The sequence below is a fragment of the Monodelphis domestica genome, chromosome 5 (assembly GCF_027887165.1).
Source record: "Monodelphis domestica isolate mMonDom1 chromosome 5, mMonDom1.pri, whole genome shotgun sequence".
In the NCBI taxonomy this organism is placed as follows: domain Eukaryota; kingdom Metazoa; phylum Chordata; class Mammalia; order Didelphimorphia; family Didelphidae; genus Monodelphis; species Monodelphis domestica.
In genome coordinates, this window is record NC_077231.1 from 294310077 (window position 1) to 294330548 (window position 20472).

Below are 20472 nucleotides of genomic sequence, written 5' to 3' on the forward strand. Positions count from 1 at the left end.
AGACAAAAGAGCTCTTTTCTGAGTCTGAAGAACTGGAATTCTAATTGTAATCTATGGTTAATGCCTTCATCATCTAGAATAAGACATCTCCCTTCTCAGTCTCTGTTCCCTCAAATGTGTGATCAATGGGTCAGCCTAGCCAACTTACAGTCACCTTCTGGTTCTAGTCCTATCACCCCACTTCAGCAAAATTTTCTTTGTCAAGTACATCAGCAAACATGTTCAACTATTTCTCCCACATTCCATTATTTCTAATTTTTCATCAGAGGTAGTCCATTGTATTGGAGGATTTAAATCTGGAAGGGAACAATACCCATTACTGAGATGAAGATTTTCACTGATAAAACTGCAACCTAAGAAAGGCAAAAGTGACTTGAAGCCATCCAGGTGGTAAAGAGCAAAGCCAGGATTTTAATGCAGAGCCTCTGTCTCCTGTCAAGTATTCCTCCACTACAATATTCTTGTTGTTATTCCTTCATTTTGCCTGAAGACCTTAGGTTTGTAAAAGCCAGCCAGGGGTCCCTGTCTTATAAGGAAGCATAAATTGATCACAGTGGGGCAGAAATCTAGTCTTAGTATCAGGGTTACTTCAATGCTGATCTATGCTTTGATTAACTTTTGTAATAATTAAAGGGAATTGTAGAGAATTGAAGAGGATCAGAAGAAGTATAGGGGATAAGGAAGGTTACATTATTACACACAAAGCAATCAAAGGAGAAATGTACCCACATGTTTCCTTTGCAGGAAATTGGGAAATAAGGTTCAAGACTGTTATTTAGAGGCACACTTTCCTGCTTATTTTGATTCCTAACTGATTGTTTTGCCCTGGACCCTTTGGTGCTTATGTATATTCTTACTTCCCTCCAGCACAAATTTAGACTTTTCCATCAGAACCAATATGTGCAATCTTTCTTTTTCTCTGCCCTTTGAATGTCTTAGATTTTGTCTGACCAGTTGGTTATAGACCCCTGACATTTAAAGCAGCAAAGGAGGATTCAGGGATTAAACTCAGAAAAGAGGGTTCAAATATGAACGATGGGGCTAATAATACTATAAGTAGTGGGGAAGAGATATGAGAGAGAGAGCAGAGACAGAGAAAGAACAGAAAAGCATGCTAGGGACTAATCCTATGATTTCATTACAAAAGAGAGGTCTAGGACATCCTATTACCAATCCAGTTCACTACCTTTTCTAATGGAGTTGGATAAGCAAAGTGCATTACAAATCTTCAAAGTGCCATAAATGTTTATTATCATTGTTTGAGAGTGATTAACCCTCTAATATATACCCACTGCTTGCCATTTTGACTATCTCCTCTATACTTGTCTTATTTCTAGCTCTACCGATACTTATGGTTTTATTTGGAGAAAACCACCAAAGCATGTGGATATTTAGAAACATATAGATAATAGTCTGAGAATTTTTTACTTTTTAATTTTGATATCCATTACAGATTAAGAGTTTACATGTACACACACACACACACACAAATAAGTGGGGTAGTAGGAATAGGATTTTTTTTTTTAAATCAATCTAAAAAATGTTAGACTTGAATTTTTCTGTGTTTGTATGTCAATGAGTGAGAAGTAGATTTATTTATCTATTCTGTCAGCTTATTCTAATCACAAGTATTGCTTGCTTTCTCTTCTGTCTTTCACTTGATTTCCTGTGGTAATCAACAGGATATTTCATGACAGCAAAGAACTTCTTTCAGTTTAATTGTTAGGCTTGCAGAAATATCTTGTTTTAATGGTTGACTGATAGCACAGTTCATTAACTGAATAATGCTGGATGGAACCATGCTAAGGAGCTGATGTTCATTGATGGCTTATCCTCTACCTTTTCTGAAGACATTCAACTCAACTATTCCTAAAAAGTCCATGGAGTCAGGGACAGACAAGTTACTTGAATCAGGCCATTTGGATCTCTTCCCTGATATCACACAATGTGACTTTTGGAAAATCTGGCAACTTCACATTCAGAGAAATTCTTTTAAAAATACCAGAAATGTAACTAGCCCTTCTGCACCTGGGAGAAACAGCAAAAGCATCTGCCAATTCAATTGGTGGTAAGGGAAAGGAGAGTGGATGGCTAGATATAAAGTCAATTCATGCTAAAAAGAAGTCCCAGAAAGCTGGTCAGTCAGACCTTTCAATAGTTCTCAGGCCCTATTATGTTGTTGTCCTCCTACCTCAAATATAGGGGATGTAGCAACAGAGACATTGATGTCTCATGGGGTAGAGGACTATGTACTTGACTTGGAATCAGTAGAGACTTAGATTCAAATCCTCCCTCTAACACACAAATAGTGTGAGCTTCCTGGAGTCTTGGTATCCTCAGAAATGTTCATAATTACTGTAGAGCATGCTTCTGAATGTCATTGGAAAGAAAAAATGATTTAACTTCTACATGGCTACATAAATGCCAGCTCATTATTATAATGATTTATGTTGTACATTTGCTTTCATAAATAACAGATTAAATGCAAAATATATACTACATTTATAGATTCAGGTCTCTTCCCTGTGAGTGTTTTGTGAGAGTCTGGGCATCTGATAAAATCAAGAAGAGAAGGGGGAAATAGGGGGAGAAAGGGGGAAATAAAGAGGGAGAGAGATTTATATTTAGAATTGATAGATGTGTGAAACTATGACTTCATACTGCATATATCATAGTATATATTGGATGTTATCGTTTTTATTTCTAGTCTTACTAATCACACTGCCTTCATTTTTTACTAGAAGAGTCGAGCTTTTTCATTATTCCCTATAACTCTCTTATCTCATAGTCACAAGCAATAGAGCACATTCTTATTTCTGGATGCAAAAGGCTAAGGAACTATACAGGGTGATGGCATTCCATCTCAGTAGACCAAGTGACACTACCACCACGAATCTCAAGGAAGCTCTTCCTGGCATATTTGGGTGCATCATATCCTGTCAGGGTGAAGCAGATTGATGGACCACATCATACAGGTATAGCATGGTTGTCAAGGTGATCCCCTAGACAGCTGGATCCTTGGAAAATTTGCTTGTCAAGTCAGCTGGCTTTTCCTACGTGAAAATAGTAGCTGCATGTCTAAACCAGCCTTCGGTAGAATCCCTGTTGTAAAGCTAAATACTGGCCCAGAGAGAAGACTCATCTAGCCCAGTGTAGTATTTCTAAACTCTTTTCCTTTGCTTATTGTTATTTTATGTTATATTTTATATTTGTATATGTATATATAAAATATATTGTGTATATATTTTATGTTATAGTAAGGCTGAAGGTATAGAAATTAAATAAGCTGAGTAAGAAAACAATCATTTATCAATGAAAAATAGCAATGGAAATGATTATTTTTGTCCTCATGAATCTCCACCCATTTGGTTATAGGTTAACTTATATGGGCTAAAGATCAGATTTGTACCCTAAACTGCTTCAGTTAGAAAAGACAAAACCCACAGAGTTTTAGAAGGAAAGGGACCTTGACTGCCATGTAATTCACCCATTGCCTCCAAATCATTACTTCCATAATATGCCCCATTAATGCTCAGGTAGCCAGGCTCTTGCAGAGACCTGTTACCTGAAGGATCAAATTAAAAATCTCCTGATTTACTTTCAAAACCCTTCGCAATCTGGTGCCTTCCTGTCGGGTTATATCTTACATGATTCCTCTCCAAATACTCTACAATCCGGTGACATACTGGCCTTCATGCTGTTCTCTCCATAGTTAAAAAACAAACAAACAAAATCTCTTACCTTATGTTTAGAGCCTATAGTAGGTATTGGTTCCAAAGTAGAAGAACTGGATTTGAACCCAGGACATCCCATCTCTAGGGATTGCTTTCTACCCATTGCTGCTCCCTCTCCATATTTTTTCACCTGCTGTCTTTCAGTACTGCAATGCTCTCCCTCCTCACCTCTGCCTCTTATTTTCCCTGCCTTCCTTCAAGATGTACCTTCTGGAGGAGACCTTTCTGGTCCTTCCTCCTCTCAACCTTTAGGCCAATTACATTCCTTTGCCTAGAACTTATCTTCTTTGTTCACTTTTTGCATGCTGTCTCTGCCTTTAGAATGTAAGCTCCTTGAGGGAAGGGAGTATAGTTTTTTTCCTTTTCTCTGAATTTCCAAAACTTAGTGCCTAGCACCTATTGAGTGTTTAATAAATCACTATTGATGATGCATGTGGAAATGTTTTCCATGACTTCACATGTATAATCGACATAAATTGTTAGTTTTTCAAGGAGTAGAGGAGAAGGGACAAGAAGGGAGAGAATTAAAAATTCAGAATTGTTAAAAAGAATGTTAAATATTTTTAAAATGTGTTTAAATATTTAATAAAATAAATTATACATTTATATATCCAGAAGAGGAAAAAAATGCTTGTTGATGGACTCTAATGAAGGACTTATCCCCTTTCATTTGAATAGACCACCAACATGCCTATCCCACTTACTCCACACTCCCAGTGCCAAGACTAGCCATATACTATAATATTAGAATTATTTAATAAACACACATATCCATAAATAGTTCATCCAGTTCTATGAATTCATTTTTATAATTAAACATGCATTGTATATACACTCCCATCATGATTGCACATTTATGCATATTTTATTTGATTTACTTTTTTGCATATTTTAAAGTTAATTTACTATTAAAAAAAGAATTCATATTGCTCACTCAGAAGGGAAAATTAATATAACTTACTAAAAGTCAATAAATTAAAAAATAAGAACACAGCAACTTTGAGTTTATCCTACGTGTAGAGTAAGGCTCTCGTCAATGCCTTTCCTCAGAAATTAAGGGGGTCTACTTTTATTCCTAGGCAAATTTTTTGGGAGGTGGGTAAAATAAAATGACCAGGTATCAACAATTATCATCTGCTTCTGCCCTAACTTATCCCCTTCTCTCCTCCTGACAGGGCTATTTAAATGGTCTTTGTGGGTAGTAGACATGGGACTTGAAAGAAGGCTGGGGCAGTGGTCCAGCAAGTGGGGAGACAACTTACATCGGACGGAATGAAGATCCCTCTCCCACATATGCTGCCATGATACCTCGTGCCCAGAAGAGCGTGGAGGACACAACTGACTATATTTGGAGGTAGCATGATAATGATGGAAGGAGCACCTAATGTGAGGCAGAAGTCCTGAGGCTGAAATTCAGCTCTGATGCTAGTTAGGCAAGTCATTTCTCCTCTTTGGACCTCCACTGCACTTTCTGTAAAATCAGAGGATTCAATGAAATAACCCTGAGGGTTCTGTCAGCTGCAAATCTCTCCCCCCATCACTGAATTCAGGTAAGGAGTTCTCCTCCTTCTGACCGTGGAGTGAGCAGGCAGAGCCCAGAAGGATTTTATCATCTGGGATAGCTGCCTACAGAGGAGAGCACAACTGCTCTAAAATAGGCCGTCCTTTGGAAAGATCAGAAATTGTGATACAAGAAGAAAAAAACAACCCAATACTTTTCATTCTGGAAACATATCAAGTGAGAAAGTCTATGATCCAAGTTTATAAAAATCATGAAAAGTGGTAGACAGGGGGAAGAGAGACATTCACAAAGTCCCAGAATACTTGTGAACAGTGAGCACCCCTGAAAACCTGAAGGAGGATAATTATAGGCAAACTAAAATCTGATGTGTACACAGAACACATTAGACTTGGGAAACTCATTAGCCCATTAGGTGGCTAAGATTGGAAATATAAATAATTTTATGGGGCTTAGATACACAGCTAGAATGAAGATTTATGATGAGTTTTTAGGAGAAGATAGGTATGTTCTGAGTTTGTTTTTCAGGTATGGAGTTGATGTCGAGGAGCACAACAATGTGCCTTCTCATGCCTTGGATCCACTTTCAGATGGCTATGGTCTATGCAGTCATTTTTTAAAATGGTTTATGAACTGGAAATTAAAGATAGAATATTAAAATGTGGCTCTTTACCTCTCCCCTGCCTTCCTTTCTTCTCCCAACATACATACAAAAAAAGGCACAATAATAATGCCTAATAGAAATGAGAATGGCGTTCAGAAATTTAAGTAAAATATGAACAACACATATTCACTGAGCAATCTCTAAATGTCAATGTGATAGATTAGGAGGATATAAAGATAAAGAAAAATAACTTGGAATTACATAGTCACTTAATTTGAAAAAAATATATATATATATTTCTCTCATCCATTCTCCTTTGCATTTTCCAACATCCTTGAAGGAGGCACTAAAATTATTTTTATGACCATTTTATAGATGAGGAAATTGAAGATCAAGGAAGGAAAGAGATTTGCATCTTGTCACATAATGAATGTTTCAAAGATAAGCTGTGATATAGGTCTTCTTGACTTCAGTTCTAGAATTCATTCAGTATGCCAGGCTTCCTTTTTTTTTTTTGTAGACCAGTCAATGAATATGAACCATTGTAGTGGAGATGCCACAGGCATATAATTAACCAATACAAACTTGAGTGGGATGAGTCCAAAGGGAAGGACAGAGGGATGTAAAGGATAAAGGGTCAGCCTTAAAGTCAGAAAGTTTAGGATTATTCCAATTTTACCTTATGGACCTGGGCAATCTCAGGAGCCTAGGCAACACTTGGAGACACTAAGAACATCTGACTACCATCTTTGTGAGAAAACATTCCCTGAGCTTGAAGTTCTTGATCTGGATGACTTTACTAGGTCAGCCCATAAAAAAAATAAAAAAAAAAAATATAAAAAATGCTCTGCCTTCCTTTCCCCACCAAAAGGTATTAAAATAACCTGAGAATTCAGGAGATGCTGCTTCTAAGGGCAAATGTGGTGTATACCCAGAATGGCTTCATGGAGAAGTTGGGATGCACTATTTGGAGAATTTTGGCATGCAAATGATAGGAAGTAGAGAGTTAAGGGGAATAAAGAACAAATTTCAGGTACAGATAAGAGTGTAACTAAAATCCTGGAGAATGGAGAAGGAAGGTTAAATTCAGGGACAGGATCAAAGCCAGGCATGAGAGAGATTAATCTCCATTTAGGGTCAGTTTGAGAAGAAAAATGGTATGTGGTGAAAAGTAACCAATGGGGATTTTGTAATAGAAAGGGGAGGGGGTGGCAAGGAGACCCTCAACCATATTACTTATTTTAGAAGTAGAAAGGGAGCAATTTCTTTATTTAAAAAAGATTTTTTAAATTATAAGCATAAGAGTAGAAATTAAATTATTGATACTTGACTTAACGTGTGGAGTAGGGGAAGAGTCAATCCCAAATATTTATTAGTTTGAGAAGGGAGGGAATAGGACCTACCAGAGGATTCAGAAAAAGACTTCCTCTAGAAAAGAAGCACATGAACTGAGCCTGGAGGGCATTCTAAGAGGTAGATATAAGGAAAGAGCTTGTAAGAATGGCATGGAGGTGAGGGGTAGCTGATAGTTTGAGAGATAATGAGAAGGCCAGCATTGGTAGAATATTAGGTGAAAAAGTCTGGAAAGAAAGGCTGGATCCAGATTGTTAAAGATCTGTCTGTATTTTCCCTGCCTGCATTCCTTCATTTCTATTTCCTTTTGAGTCCTAGTCATTAGCCAGGTTAGGGCATATATTTCTTAATCAATTAATCAATTTTTCAATCAATCAATCAATCCATTCATTCATTCATTCATTCAGAAGAGGCCGATACTCTCCTGTCCAATGAATAATTATCATATTAGACAGCATACATTATATGATTTTATAAGCTCATTTGAGAAACAATAAGTCATTATTTTTTTTTCTGACCCTGATATGATTAACAACATATACACAGACCTAGATTCTCACAAAATATGGCTTTGGAGGATAGGTGGAATTTTGACATGCAAATGCCAAGAGGCAGGATTTGAGGAGTGTGGGGGGATGAAATGAAAATTTTGTTCATTTTTTGTACTGCAAATTTTTAATTAGCAAGCACTTATTTCCTCTTCTTCTGACCTGCCCTAACCCATTAGGAAAAGAGAAGGAGGGGAGAAATATTTATAGAACACTTGCTATGTGTCAGGTCCTGTGCTAAATGATTTACTCACCTCTACTGACCTTCACAAACACCCTGGAAAGTTTGTGCTATTAATAACCCAATTTTACAGCTAAGGAACTGGGGCAGGTAAAAGTTAAGAGACTTGCCCAGGACCACACAGTTAGGGTCAGAGGTCAGATTTTGAACTTGAATCTTTCTGAGTTCACACTCAAAGTTCTATCCACTGTGTTATCTAGTAGTTTAGGGTGACAACAAACAAAAGCTCTGAAAGGAAGGAGAAATTCCACTTATTTATTTTTTAAGTACACCTAGGCTTCAGTTCTAAGCAAAAACTAGATTGTTAAAAGGTGAGCTAGAGAATAATCTACTCTCTTTTTCTTGTTTAATTCTAGTCCAAGTTCATTGTCTGATTACAGTCTCTGTCCAAAATCTATGTACATGAGCTGTTTGTACTATTTATCCAACAATATGGCATAGTTTGGTAAATTGGAATTTTTTTCTCCTCTCCCTCCCTGGTTTATTTATTTAAAATGAATTCTTGCTAAAATTTTATTGTATTTATTAATTTATTTTTAGTAATTATGGATGATGAGATTCTTTATTGTTTAAGGAATTGATTTCATCCACAAGAAAAGAACATTTGGAAGAGCTCACCATCCTTTAATTTCATATTTGTGGCACGTATGTATCTTCATGTATCTTGCTTGATTTTTTTTTAACCGTTACCTTCCATTTTAGAATCAATACTGGGTATTGGTTCTAAGGTAGAAGAGCTTAGGTAAGGGATAGGCAATGGGGGTTAAGTGACTTACCCAGGGTCACACAGCTAGTAAGTGTCTGGGGCCAGATTTGAACCCAGGACCTCCCATTTCTGGACCTGACTCTCAATCCACTGAGCCATTTAGTTGCCCCCTATCTTGCTTGATTTTAATTAACAGAGGATTGAACAAAGTTCCTGGAAAATCTTGCATGATTTTGATATAAACCTAAAAGATATTGTTGGAGGACAGCCTTTGAAAAACTGTTTTGCTCTACAGAATTTTTAAAAAAGTCAACCAACATAAATATGATGAAATTCTCTATTCCCTATATATTTCAGGAGGTCATCACTATAAAGACGTGGTTTGCTGTAGAATATCATCTATGAAATCATGCTTGATTCATTCTGATACATTTATAAAGGATACCAAGGACAGGCCAAATTGTTTTCATGAAAAGTTTTATATTGATAGGAAAGTGGGCAAATGGATAGTTATTGTTGATGTTCTTGTCACCTTTTTCTTTTTGGTGATCAAGTCTGAATTCTTCTCCAATGTCCTTGGTATCACCCACCATTTCATATATTTGAGAATCACCCCTTCCATGCCTTCAAAAACATGTCACCTTCCATTTGGACATCCTCTGTATACTCTTATGTTCTTCCCATTTTCGTTTCTCTCCATGTCACTTCCAGTACTTTACACAGCACATCTCACCTAAGAGTTCATCCAGGATGGCTCTACCTTCCTTGAGGGTGAAGAGTTTGTTACAAAACTTTTTACAGATCTTTTCCATTTTCCTGTTGTTTACTGTCCTTCCAGTTTCTCCTTACATGCTCTTGGGATGACTTCTTTTGGTCAGATCTTTTGCCATGTTCTCTTCAAAAATTGTTTTGGGAACAACAATATGTAACTGAATGTTGTAGGATTATAAAGATAAACAAGGGTGGCCATGGAGTAGAACTGAGAGAAGTGTGCCTCCCTCCCTTCTTTATGAAGGTTGGGAACTAGAGATATGCAATAGTGCATCTTCTGTTAGGCTCCGTTGACCCGTTGGCTGGTTTAAGAACTATTTCTTTTTTCCCCCTGCCTTTCTTATTCTTTGAATAGACTTCTTCCTAAGGGTGAGTCTGACATCTTAAGAGCTGAGATTGTGAGGCACAAGGCTGAGGGAAAAGGAATGTACCTGGGGATGGACAAGGCAGCATGGGCATAGAGATGAAGACTTCCTAGGGAACAAAAGAGACTCCAGAAGAGCTTTAGCCCAGAAATTCCATTGAAAATGTCTATATAATGTATAAAACACTTTGAAGTGTATCACCAAAATACATACAAGAATAATATGGGAAAAAAAACTATAACATATTCCTTACATGAATAAAAACAACTGGAAAAATGTTCATTGCTCATGGACAGATTGAGTCAATAAACCAAAAGTGACAATATTATTTAACTTATTTCATTTATCTGGGGAGAATTTTATTTTTACGATTCTCTGTTTCATGAATATTGCCACAGAAGTCCATCTCTATTGCTGCTAATCAATCGTCAGATAAGGTTTATCTTTAACAGGCTCTCCAAAATTTATTATTCTTCAAGGAATTTTTTCTCCTTTTTTCTTTGCCCTCCTGTAAACAAGTCATGTCTAGTTTAATGGGCTTCTTTAAAATCACTTTGCTTATACTTCAATATTTAATAATGGTTAAGAAGTAACCATGAGGAATGCTGACTTCCATTTGCAATCCTATGGGTCCTTTCAGAGACCAAGTCTAATAAAAGAAAAATCTACATGGGGATAAGCAATAAGACAAGGGCGCTCCCAACACCTGCACTAGGGACACATGTGGTATAGCCTTACATGCTCACATTTGTTGCCCAGGCAATCCTCTGGAAGAATGGGGCAAAGGAGAGTCAGTGGATGGGCCATTTCTCAGAATCCTGGGAATGGCATGCAAATGCACCATTTAAAGACTGGGGGAGGTAATGCATCAGTGGTGAAGAGAACCAGATCTCCTCTTAATTGAGGTCAAATCATGCATTAATTATGCATAGTTTTGCCACCCTGTAGAATTACCTCTTTTCTTCTGAAGACAAGTTGACAATAACTCTAAGAGCTCCTATGGAAAGCACATTGTTTTTGAAGGGGAACAAGATAAGACTGTCAAAATTATGGTTTCTATCTTCTTGGATTCTAAAGTCTCATAAAAGACATATAAATACCTCAGGCTATGCCAGGTTTTCCGCCAACTTCATGAATTGCAGATAGTCGAGGATGATTAAAAAAAATATTGACTAAAAGAGAACGTGTGTACATTCTTTTTTCCAAGTATACAAAGGAATTGTGATTTTAACATTGTAGAGTATTTCCATGTGGGAATTTCATCCTTCAATGAAGATTGCAGCTCAGAGCTTTGTCAGTGTTTCCAAAGGAATTACTTGATGCGCATAACTTCCTCAAATTCACACAGAAATCAAGACAGGATTTGAACCCAGGACTCTGTTACTCTGAGTTCTGCTCTCTATACACTTTGCCATTCTGTTCAATTTTAGAAATAGTAGTGAATAAACAGAAGCCAATTCCCATTCCATGCCCGTTAAGAACAGAATTGGGGTTAGAATTAAGCTGGTTATATTTTCAGGAGTCATTCTGTTAAAGGGGGTGAGAAAAAGGTTTACTGCTAATTTCCTAGGTACTAGGGTTGTGGGGGAGAGGTGAACAAAAATAAAAGCAAACAACCCTTGCACCCCCATCAACTAGAAGTCACAGGTTCTGAGTTTGAATGCTAGTTCCACATGCTGCATATGTGATCTTAGAAAGATATTTATCTTCCTTTGCCCACAGTAGATAGAGGGGATGGTCTCCAATTTTTATGTTCAATTCTAATTCTATGATCCTATGAGAATAATAGTTAGCATTAAAAATGCCACTCTTTTTGTTAGCAAAACAATGTACAAATATCTCATTTTATCCTCACAACAATCCTGGAAGGGGGGTTGCTACTTATGATCCTCATTTTGTATTTGTGGAAACTGAGGCAGGTAGAGGTTAAGCAGCTTGCCGAGCTAGTTAAGAATCTGAGGCCAAATTTGAACCCGGGTCTTCCTGACACAAGGTCTATTATTCTAACCACTGTAACACCATGTCATCTTGGGGAAAGTGATAGCTTGGAAAAATGAGTAGCCCCCAAGTATTTTCCTCCTAACTACATACTTTCTACATCTTTCTTAGCTCATTTCTGCCCAACATTTAGGATGATTTGCAGACATTCAAGATCCCAAGTTGAAAAGTAAAAGTCTGGAAGGTTTACTCCTAACTACACTGGACTCTTATCTTCCTCTGAGGATTACTTAAACCCTGTATAAGACACAACTGAGGAGTCCAATAAAATCCTTTTTAATCTTCCCTTTGAGTTTCTCCACCTCTCCTTCACCTCCCAATACGAGAAGGCAACATGGTTCCCCTAAGATTAAATGCATCATCAATGAATGAGACATAGATGTGGGGACAGAGCTAATGTGCAAATTTGTTCCTTTTGGATAAGCATATTTATTATAAGTGAATCCATATTTATAATATCGATGTATTATTATATTGTTACATATTATGTTGTTACATATTATGTTATACATTGACATATAAAATATTGTTATATATAAAATGTACTATGTTACATTATGTTATATATTTGTTATATATTATGGTTTATATAAAAATAACTTATATAATAAAAATGATTATAAAATGCATAAATCTTCTGCAGGCTTCTCTGTCCCTTAAAGTATTCCTTGACCTCCCCTACTCTTGGGGCAGCTGAGACCTACAGATTCTAGCATTGAGACAGGAAACTTAGACTCACAGATTCAAAGTTGTGAGATTTTAACCTTCTTTGAGTTTTACTGATTTAATCAAATGTCTGTATCTTTAGGATATCAGTTGTTGTTCAGTGGTTTCAATTTTGTCTGAACCTTCATGACTCCATTTGGGGTTTTCTTGGCAAAGATACTGAAGATGTTTGCAAATTCTTTTTTCATTTCGTTTTACATACGGTGAAAGAGGGTTAAGTGACTTAACCAAAGTCACACACCTAGTGAGGATCATCCAGATTTGAATTCAGGCCTTTCTGACTCCAGGTTGTCACTCTATCCATTAAGCCAATTAGATGCCTTAGGATATCAGCAGTGTTTGAGAATGGTTATTGGATAATAAAATAAGTCTTTGGATAGAAGGAACCTTTCAAAACACAGGCTAGAATCTGGAAAAATGTTGAAGTGAATGAACATATAAATTCAAACTCAGTCTTAGAGTGTCAAAAAATACTTCAGACTATCTGGCATCCTGCAAGAGACAAATTAATCAAAATGGTACACTTTTGAATCAGATGCCCTCAATTTGTACTAGATGATTAATTGTACTTGATGACCCCTAACCTTCCAATTCTTAAATTCCTTAATTCAATGAAAAGCATCTACCAAGAAAGTTATCCTATGAATGTCAACAGTGGCACCAACAATTACTCCAACACTCAATTTTACCAGTTAAACTAGTCATTATTTCAGCATTGCTAGTCTTAAATATCCATCAGTAGAAAGTGAAGCCCTGTCTCTCTCTCTCCCCCCTTCTCTCTCTGTCTCTGTCTCCCCCTGTCTCCCTCTCTCTCTCTCTGTCTCTCCCCCTGTCTGTCTCTGTCTCACTCCATCTCCCTCTCTCTGTCTCCATCTCTCTGTCTCTCCCCCTCTCTCTTTGTCTCCCTCTCTGTCTTACTCTCTCTCTTGTTCTCTCTCTCTGTCTCTGTCTTTCTTTATCAATCTATCTATTATTGATCTTTATCTCTTTGTTTCTATACATATATATATGTATATATGTATATATATGTATATGTATATATATATATATATATATATAAACTGACTATATATATTATATTTGTAGTTATTTGAATTCAGGTCTTCCTGACCCCTAAAATTTTTGAAACTATTTGAATTTTATATTTAATTTCAATATTTGTGTTAAGTACAAGTGTGGGAAAACTACAAGTGAACAAGAGAGAGAAAGGATCTTTGCTGGATATAAGGATGGGATGATCCATATCTTAGATTTAAAGAAGATAATTCACCCATCATAGTCCCCATTTCAGAATTGAATGGCATTTGGACAAGAGAGGAACATGAAGATGAAATTCTGGCCAGAACTTCAGAATTACTGCACTGTTTTAAAAAATCCATGATGAGATGATCATAGAAATAAAGAAGGAAGTCTTACTTGGTTTAGGGAATATTGTACTTCTTTCTGGTCTAAGAAACAGAAAGGAAGGCTGGGGAAGGGCCACATGTTCTAGTCAAAATTTCAGAGTAGAAGAACATAGCTATTGGTATGATTCCACTTCTCTCGTCTCCAGAAGACCTACCATTTCCTATACTTCAATGATGATAATGATTATAAGAAGAAGAGTTAATATTTTTAACCTGGAGGTTTGCAAAATGTTTATATATTATAAAATATTATATATATATATATATATATATGTCATCTCATTTGAAACAATTACCTTACATTGTCTTATTGTCCTTCTGGACAGAGTAATCCAATAATATTCCTTAATTCAGAAATGAAACAATTTCTCAAAAGCTACTTAATTCTTACTACTATCAGAATTTTCTTCCTTTTTAATCTACAACTCATTTTTTACTTTTTTCCTTATTTAAAATAAAGACCGTTCCAAAGGATATAAAGATCTTTATTATTTTTTTAAAGTCTCATTTTGTATATCTTATTTTTCTATTATTTCATACTATTTAAAATATTACAACCCATATATCATACTACCTGCCTTCTTGGGGTGAGGGAAAGAGAGGAGAAATAAAAAGAATGAGACATGACTTTTTTGGATATAGCTAGTGTGAGAATGTTTCTCTTGGATATGTATATATTTATCACAAATCATATCCATTATATTATTGTTATGTTACATATTATATATAAAAAAGAAGAAACCCTATCTAAAATGATCAGTTCCTTTCTTCTTTATGAACAACAATCATTTACTCTTTTTTTCTTAATCAGTTTTAACTTGAGAGGGGTTGTGGGTATGTAGAATCAAGAATACTGATCTACTACAAATAAAACTTTTCTTCTCTTCCCTTGCTGTGTGGCTCTGGATATATCATTTCAATTTCTATTTACTTATCAGTGAAATGAAAATATTGGATTGTATTTTCTGTAAGGCTTTGGTTAGCTGACATTCCTGGAGACTTTCCTTGGCCATTGTGCCTGAGGGTTACTTAGGTCCAGTCCTTGCTATGAGGAGCTCAGAATCCAAGACCGAAAACCTCAGAATTCTCAACAATATGTCTAAAAAGCAATATTATATAGTGGATTTTTTAAAAATGAGTCTCTAAGGGAGCTAGGTGACTCAATGGATAGAGAGCCAGACCTAGAGGAGGTCCTGAGTTCAAATGTGACTTCAGATACTTCCTAGATATGTAACTCTGGGCAAGTTACTCTATCCCAATTGTCTAGCCTTTATCACTCTTGGAACCAATACATATTATTGAATCTAAGACAGAAGTAAAGGTTTTTAATAAATATATGAATAAAAGGGGTAAATTGGGACAGCGGACCTTTGAAGTCTCTTGCACCTAGATCTAGGAAGCTTTGAACTTTCTTTCCTTCCCTAACTCCCTAAAACAAAGGTGTCAATCAAAAAGAAACTTCTTGCCTGGCTGCATAGTAACTTACAAAACAACAAATTAAACATTATCTATGTTGTCTTGTATTTTAATTTATTTTGTTTTGCTTGTTAATAAGCCTGGATTTTGAAACCTCTGCCTGGAAATACTTCACAGTCCAGAATTCATTCATTCTTCTTATCCTTTCCCCTCAAAATGTAATACCCTTTATCCAGATGATCTTTATGGTAAGGAGGAATGAAATCAGATTAAAATGAATTGCAACTAAATATGAATATCAGATGTCCCCTGCCTGACTCAGTCAGAGGTATTTCTATTTTAAAAGCAGGAACTAATCAACACATAGGAATTTCAGAAAGAGGGAGGAGAGAGAGAAGAGAGAGAGAGAGAGACAGACAGACAGACAGACAGACAGACAGACAGACAGACAGACAGAAAGGAGAGAGGGAGAGAGAGAGGGAGGGAGGGAGAGAGAGAGAAAGAGACAGACAGAAAAGGAGAGGGGGAGGGAGGGAGGGAGGGAGGGAGGGAAGAATGGAGGTGGGGGAGAGAAAGAGAGAGAGAGAGAGAGAGCAAACGAGTATGTGGTTGTGAATGGGTGTGCAAAAGGGGGTCAAGCATGAAGACTATTTTGTAGGGAAGGAGTGTTTTACTGTTATTCTTCAAATTACATATTTCATATATACTTGCCACTTTTTTGGAAGAATGGAGGCAACTAATCTATTGAAGAACTTTTACTTATCTTCATTGTAAACCAAGTCTAACTTGCTATAAGACAAATACAGTCCTAAGAACTCAGTATTGACGTTGCTCCAAACCCCAAATCTTTTCAAATCTGTAAACTGGGAGAAACATCTTCCAAGAGACCTAGTCCTATGCCAGCATCTGACCGAATTATTGAGGAATCTTGAGAAAAGACTCAAAATGACTCACCAAAAAAAGTGGGAAGAATATTACATTTGGATAAAAAGAGACTGATTTTGAATCCTGATTCAATTAACTTCTGGCTGGGTGCCCTTGAGCCTCAATTTGCTTATCTGTAAAATGACCTCTAATTCTAAATCCTATGAAATTCTGAGTCTAAGATTTAGCTCTTGTGATCCCCTTTCCCTTTGTAGTTGGGGTGTTCCCACCCTTTTCCTTTAGATAACAGTATTAGGTCTTGACCTAAGAAGGTATCCATAGTCTCAGATATCTATTTCCCCATAGGCCAATCCCTAGAGTATTTTAATCTTACCCTTAGAACCCATCTTGGCTAAGGGCATTTCTGATCTGATATCCCAATCTTTGAACTACCAAACTCCTTACCAAGACTCTAATGAAAGTCTCTTCATACATGGTTAGTCTTTTGTTCTTGAAATCTTCATCTATTTGGAACTTTAAAAATTAGACTGAAAGCTCCAAGCTCCATATCATTCTCGCTCACATTCCCAGTTATTTTCTAAATAGCAGATAATATTTTTTTAAGCTGCAGAAGGATACTCTTTGTGTGTGTGTGTGTGAAGGAGAATTCATCATGGATAACAGAACTCTAGTCTTAGAGTTACAAGGGATGGACATTAGATTCCACGTAATCCTTTCCCTCAATCTTCATATGATAATAGTGATACCCAAAAAGAACTCTTTGTAGTCTGTATTATGTATTGCCCAAGGGACAGATTCAAGACCAGGATAGTGTGTGTGTGTGTGTGTGTGTGTGTGTGTGTGTGTGTGTGTGTGTGTGTGTGTGTGTAAGGGGGTGATGACCCTGACTTGCATTCTAGCAAAATGTCTGCCAATTCCCAAGTGGGCACTGCCACCCTTCTTTCTTTATTCTTCCAAAGAAACCTATTACTCTACCTACAAAATGGAAAAATATATTTTTCCTTTGAGACCAAGCCTTATAAACTGTGTCTTAAGTATATCTCAATATTATAGGCTGTGACAAAGCAGGAGTAACTGAAAAAACAAAAAACAAAATAACACTGGAGTTTGAGGGAGCACTGTGGGGCCATTAAAAATGGGAAAGTACAAAGCTAGCATCCTCCCACTTGTGAACAAAACAATTTGTCAGGATTTTTTTTTTTTTGCAAAGAACATAATGACTTCTACAATTAGCAACTTGATTTAAAGTATTTACTATTTGTGGTCATGTTCTGTTTTAGTGTAGGCCCTGATTTATCAATGTGGGGCACCAAAACTGACCAGAAATGCCTCTCTAACTTAAAAGACCTATGGAATTATTTGGGGAACTTGAGTGACGTCTAGGGTCATATAATTAATATCTGTGAATTATGCTCTTCCTAACTCCAAAGCTTGCTTCCTAACTTCTATTCCAGTCATGTCTCCATATTTTTTCCCTCTTACTAAGCATATTTCTTTGGTGAAAATATCCTTTATAGCAAAAGGGTAATCTGTCCCAGGCAAGAAATTGTCACCAGAAACAATGAGAAACTTCCTTAATATTTTTTTTTCCATTTGTACATACTTTTGCAACACAGCTGCAACATACCTTCTGCTATACAACCAGAAGGACAATATTAGGATAACATAATTCCCCAACTTTCAGACAGTGTCATAATACTTAAAATATAGGGTCAGGGAAGTCCTATTGGGTTCACCTGGTGCTCGTGAGGCTTTTCTTTGCAAGACTTGTCCCAAGTGGCAATTTAAAGCCTATTAGTTCAGCTCAAAGACTCTGTGAGAAGAGTAATTGGCATCAATAACACTTACCTATGTATGACATAGAGACTGTGTAACCATACTTAGTTAAGAATCAGGATAAAGTTATTTTAAACAAAGGAGTGAGTGGGATTTATGAGACAAAGGCTGATCCGAATGAGAAAAATCTCCTCCATAAAATAAGAATGGAAAGTGTGATAAGAGAGAGTTTATCAGGAGATCAAATTGTATTCCAGTCACTATAAAGAATTAAATGCTGCCCACAAACTGCAACCAAATCCTAGGATGTACAGAATGCTTAACTTTTCATCAATGGCTCAGGATACTGGATTCAAGCCCTTTATAAGCACTGAATCCCTCCAAAGTCAAGATCCCTTTCAAATATGAACAATTCACAGTGTACCTGGGAATTATCTGAATTTCTCAGGAGTGCTGAAAAAAAAAAGGGCACAGGGCGAGGAATTCACTACTCAACAGAAAAATGGCTCCAGAGTGACGTTGGCATGGCAAGCACATAACCCAACAGGGGAGGGAGACGTGAAAAACGAAACCCCCAGAACGGAAACAATGACAACAACAAAGATTATCTCGTAACCTGTTTTGTCAGAGCTGGTATTGATGGCATTGGTAGTGATGGAGGTGAAGGTAGTCTTTGCGCTGTCCTTGGCAGGTACAGATTTCTGTTTATTTTTCATGGCTTCCAGTGCTTTGAGCTTCTTGGCATGTTTAGTGCCTTTGTAGTGGGCCGCAGCCTGGCTCTACAAAGGAGAACAAAATGAACCATGCAATCAGGCTCATTTCTAAACTGGCATTCTCTGTATTAGTACAAATACAGATGACCTTTCAATAACGGGTACCATCAATGCTCTTCCTGACAATGACCAAGTGGCTTGTTCTCTTCAGAATGATGCCTATAAATGACTAGAAATGGGTTCTCAAAACCCCAGGGCAGAAAGGATCTAATTGGATGACACACTAACACATCGCTGAACATTTTAATGGGGGTGTAAAGAACATCGCATTGGCACAATGGAGTGTTGCCTCCATTCAGCCCCATAGCCTGCCTTCCAAAGATTTAAATAAGGAGACTAAAGAATGATTCATTTGGCCTCTTTACTCAGAAGATACAGCTGAGGCAATCACTGCCTATATTATTACCAGAGGACATGCCAAAAGTGTTTACACGAAGAGGAGCCCATAGTGAACAAGAAAAGGGAACACTCTACAGACAGTCAAATATGAAAGCTGAATAGAAAATATGTAGGGGAAAGTTGTTCCATTTTCTGCTTAAATTTTCCTGCTCCCTCCTGAAAGAAGCCAATGGCTTCAAGACTAAAGGACCTTCTTTCAAAATCATGAACCTTGGAGACCCTGACTTATTGCCAAGGGCTACTGAGGTGTTTGGACTTACAAAAGAAACTCCTGGTGGCAATATCTTTTACTTGTGCCTCTGCAGAGAGCTTTCCCTTCTCTAGATTTTTGCAATAATATCTATATCCTTTTTATTTTTAATCAGTACCTGAAATACATTAAGAAGGCCTTTTAAACTAGAAATCCTTCTTTGATCCTATTTTTCTCCCATTATTTAAAGAAAATTGAGAACACAGAGTCAGGGAATATGGGCTGGATATGAATATGGATACACTAATGACAGTTTGGGTCCCTTCCAATTTTGAAATTCTGAAATATCTGAAAGTTCTTAAACCTTGAGATTTTACAGAATCATATCCAGTTAAGAAATACCTCCCAATGTGGGGGGAGGGCATCCATGACATTCCATAAAGTATCCTTCTTTTTATTGAAGATCTAAACATGTTTTAAAATTTAAATATTATGCTTCTTTGTCTCTCCATTACTTCCTCTTTCTCCACTCTCCTTTCTTTCTTCCTTAAGACCAAGAGAAAAAACAACCTCATGCAAAGATTGGAAAAGAAATGATGGGGATAATTGAGCTAAGATGACTTAACAGACCACAAAATCCTATTGATCATGTTAAAAGTCACTATGCCCTACCATCATGAAGTCTCATTTATCACTGAGAATTCAGGAAAAATAAACATTTATCAGTGTCCCCATGGTCTTAGACAGAGTAGGAGTTTGATATTGAATTTAACTGAGCTAGTAGGGAAAATTAGCAATTCTATTGTTAAAAATAGTGATCCAGCTATAGCCAGTGAGTTTTTGAAACAATCTCTGTGCTAATAAACATTCAGAAATCAATCTTTTATCTAGCTATTGGAAAAGTGTATTTATTCATTTTAAAAATAAGTATTCTTCTACTTAAGATGCATCATTCTGACTGGTCAAAATGAATGGTTCTAAAAAACAAGTACCAGGTACCCTTATTGAAAGAACACTGGACAGTGAAGTTATTTATTAGAAACAACTAAAACAGCACAGTCA

General features: G+C 36.7%; 1 protein-coding gene across 10 annotated transcripts in view; it reads right to left on the reverse strand.

The window, feature by feature from the left end:
* Positions 1 to 20472, reverse strand: part of ZNF385D (zinc finger protein 385D) — a 408744-nt gene that overhangs the window by 91097 nt on the left and 297175 nt on the right. For all 10 annotated transcript variants that reach the window (XM_056800336.1, XM_056800331.1, XM_056800332.1 and 7 more), the window contains one exon: positions 18665 to 18827. In XM_056800336.1, the coding sequence (XP_056656314.1) occupies positions 18665 to 18827 (163 nt within the window). The remainder of the gene's footprint in view (positions 1 to 18664; positions 18828 to 20472) is intronic.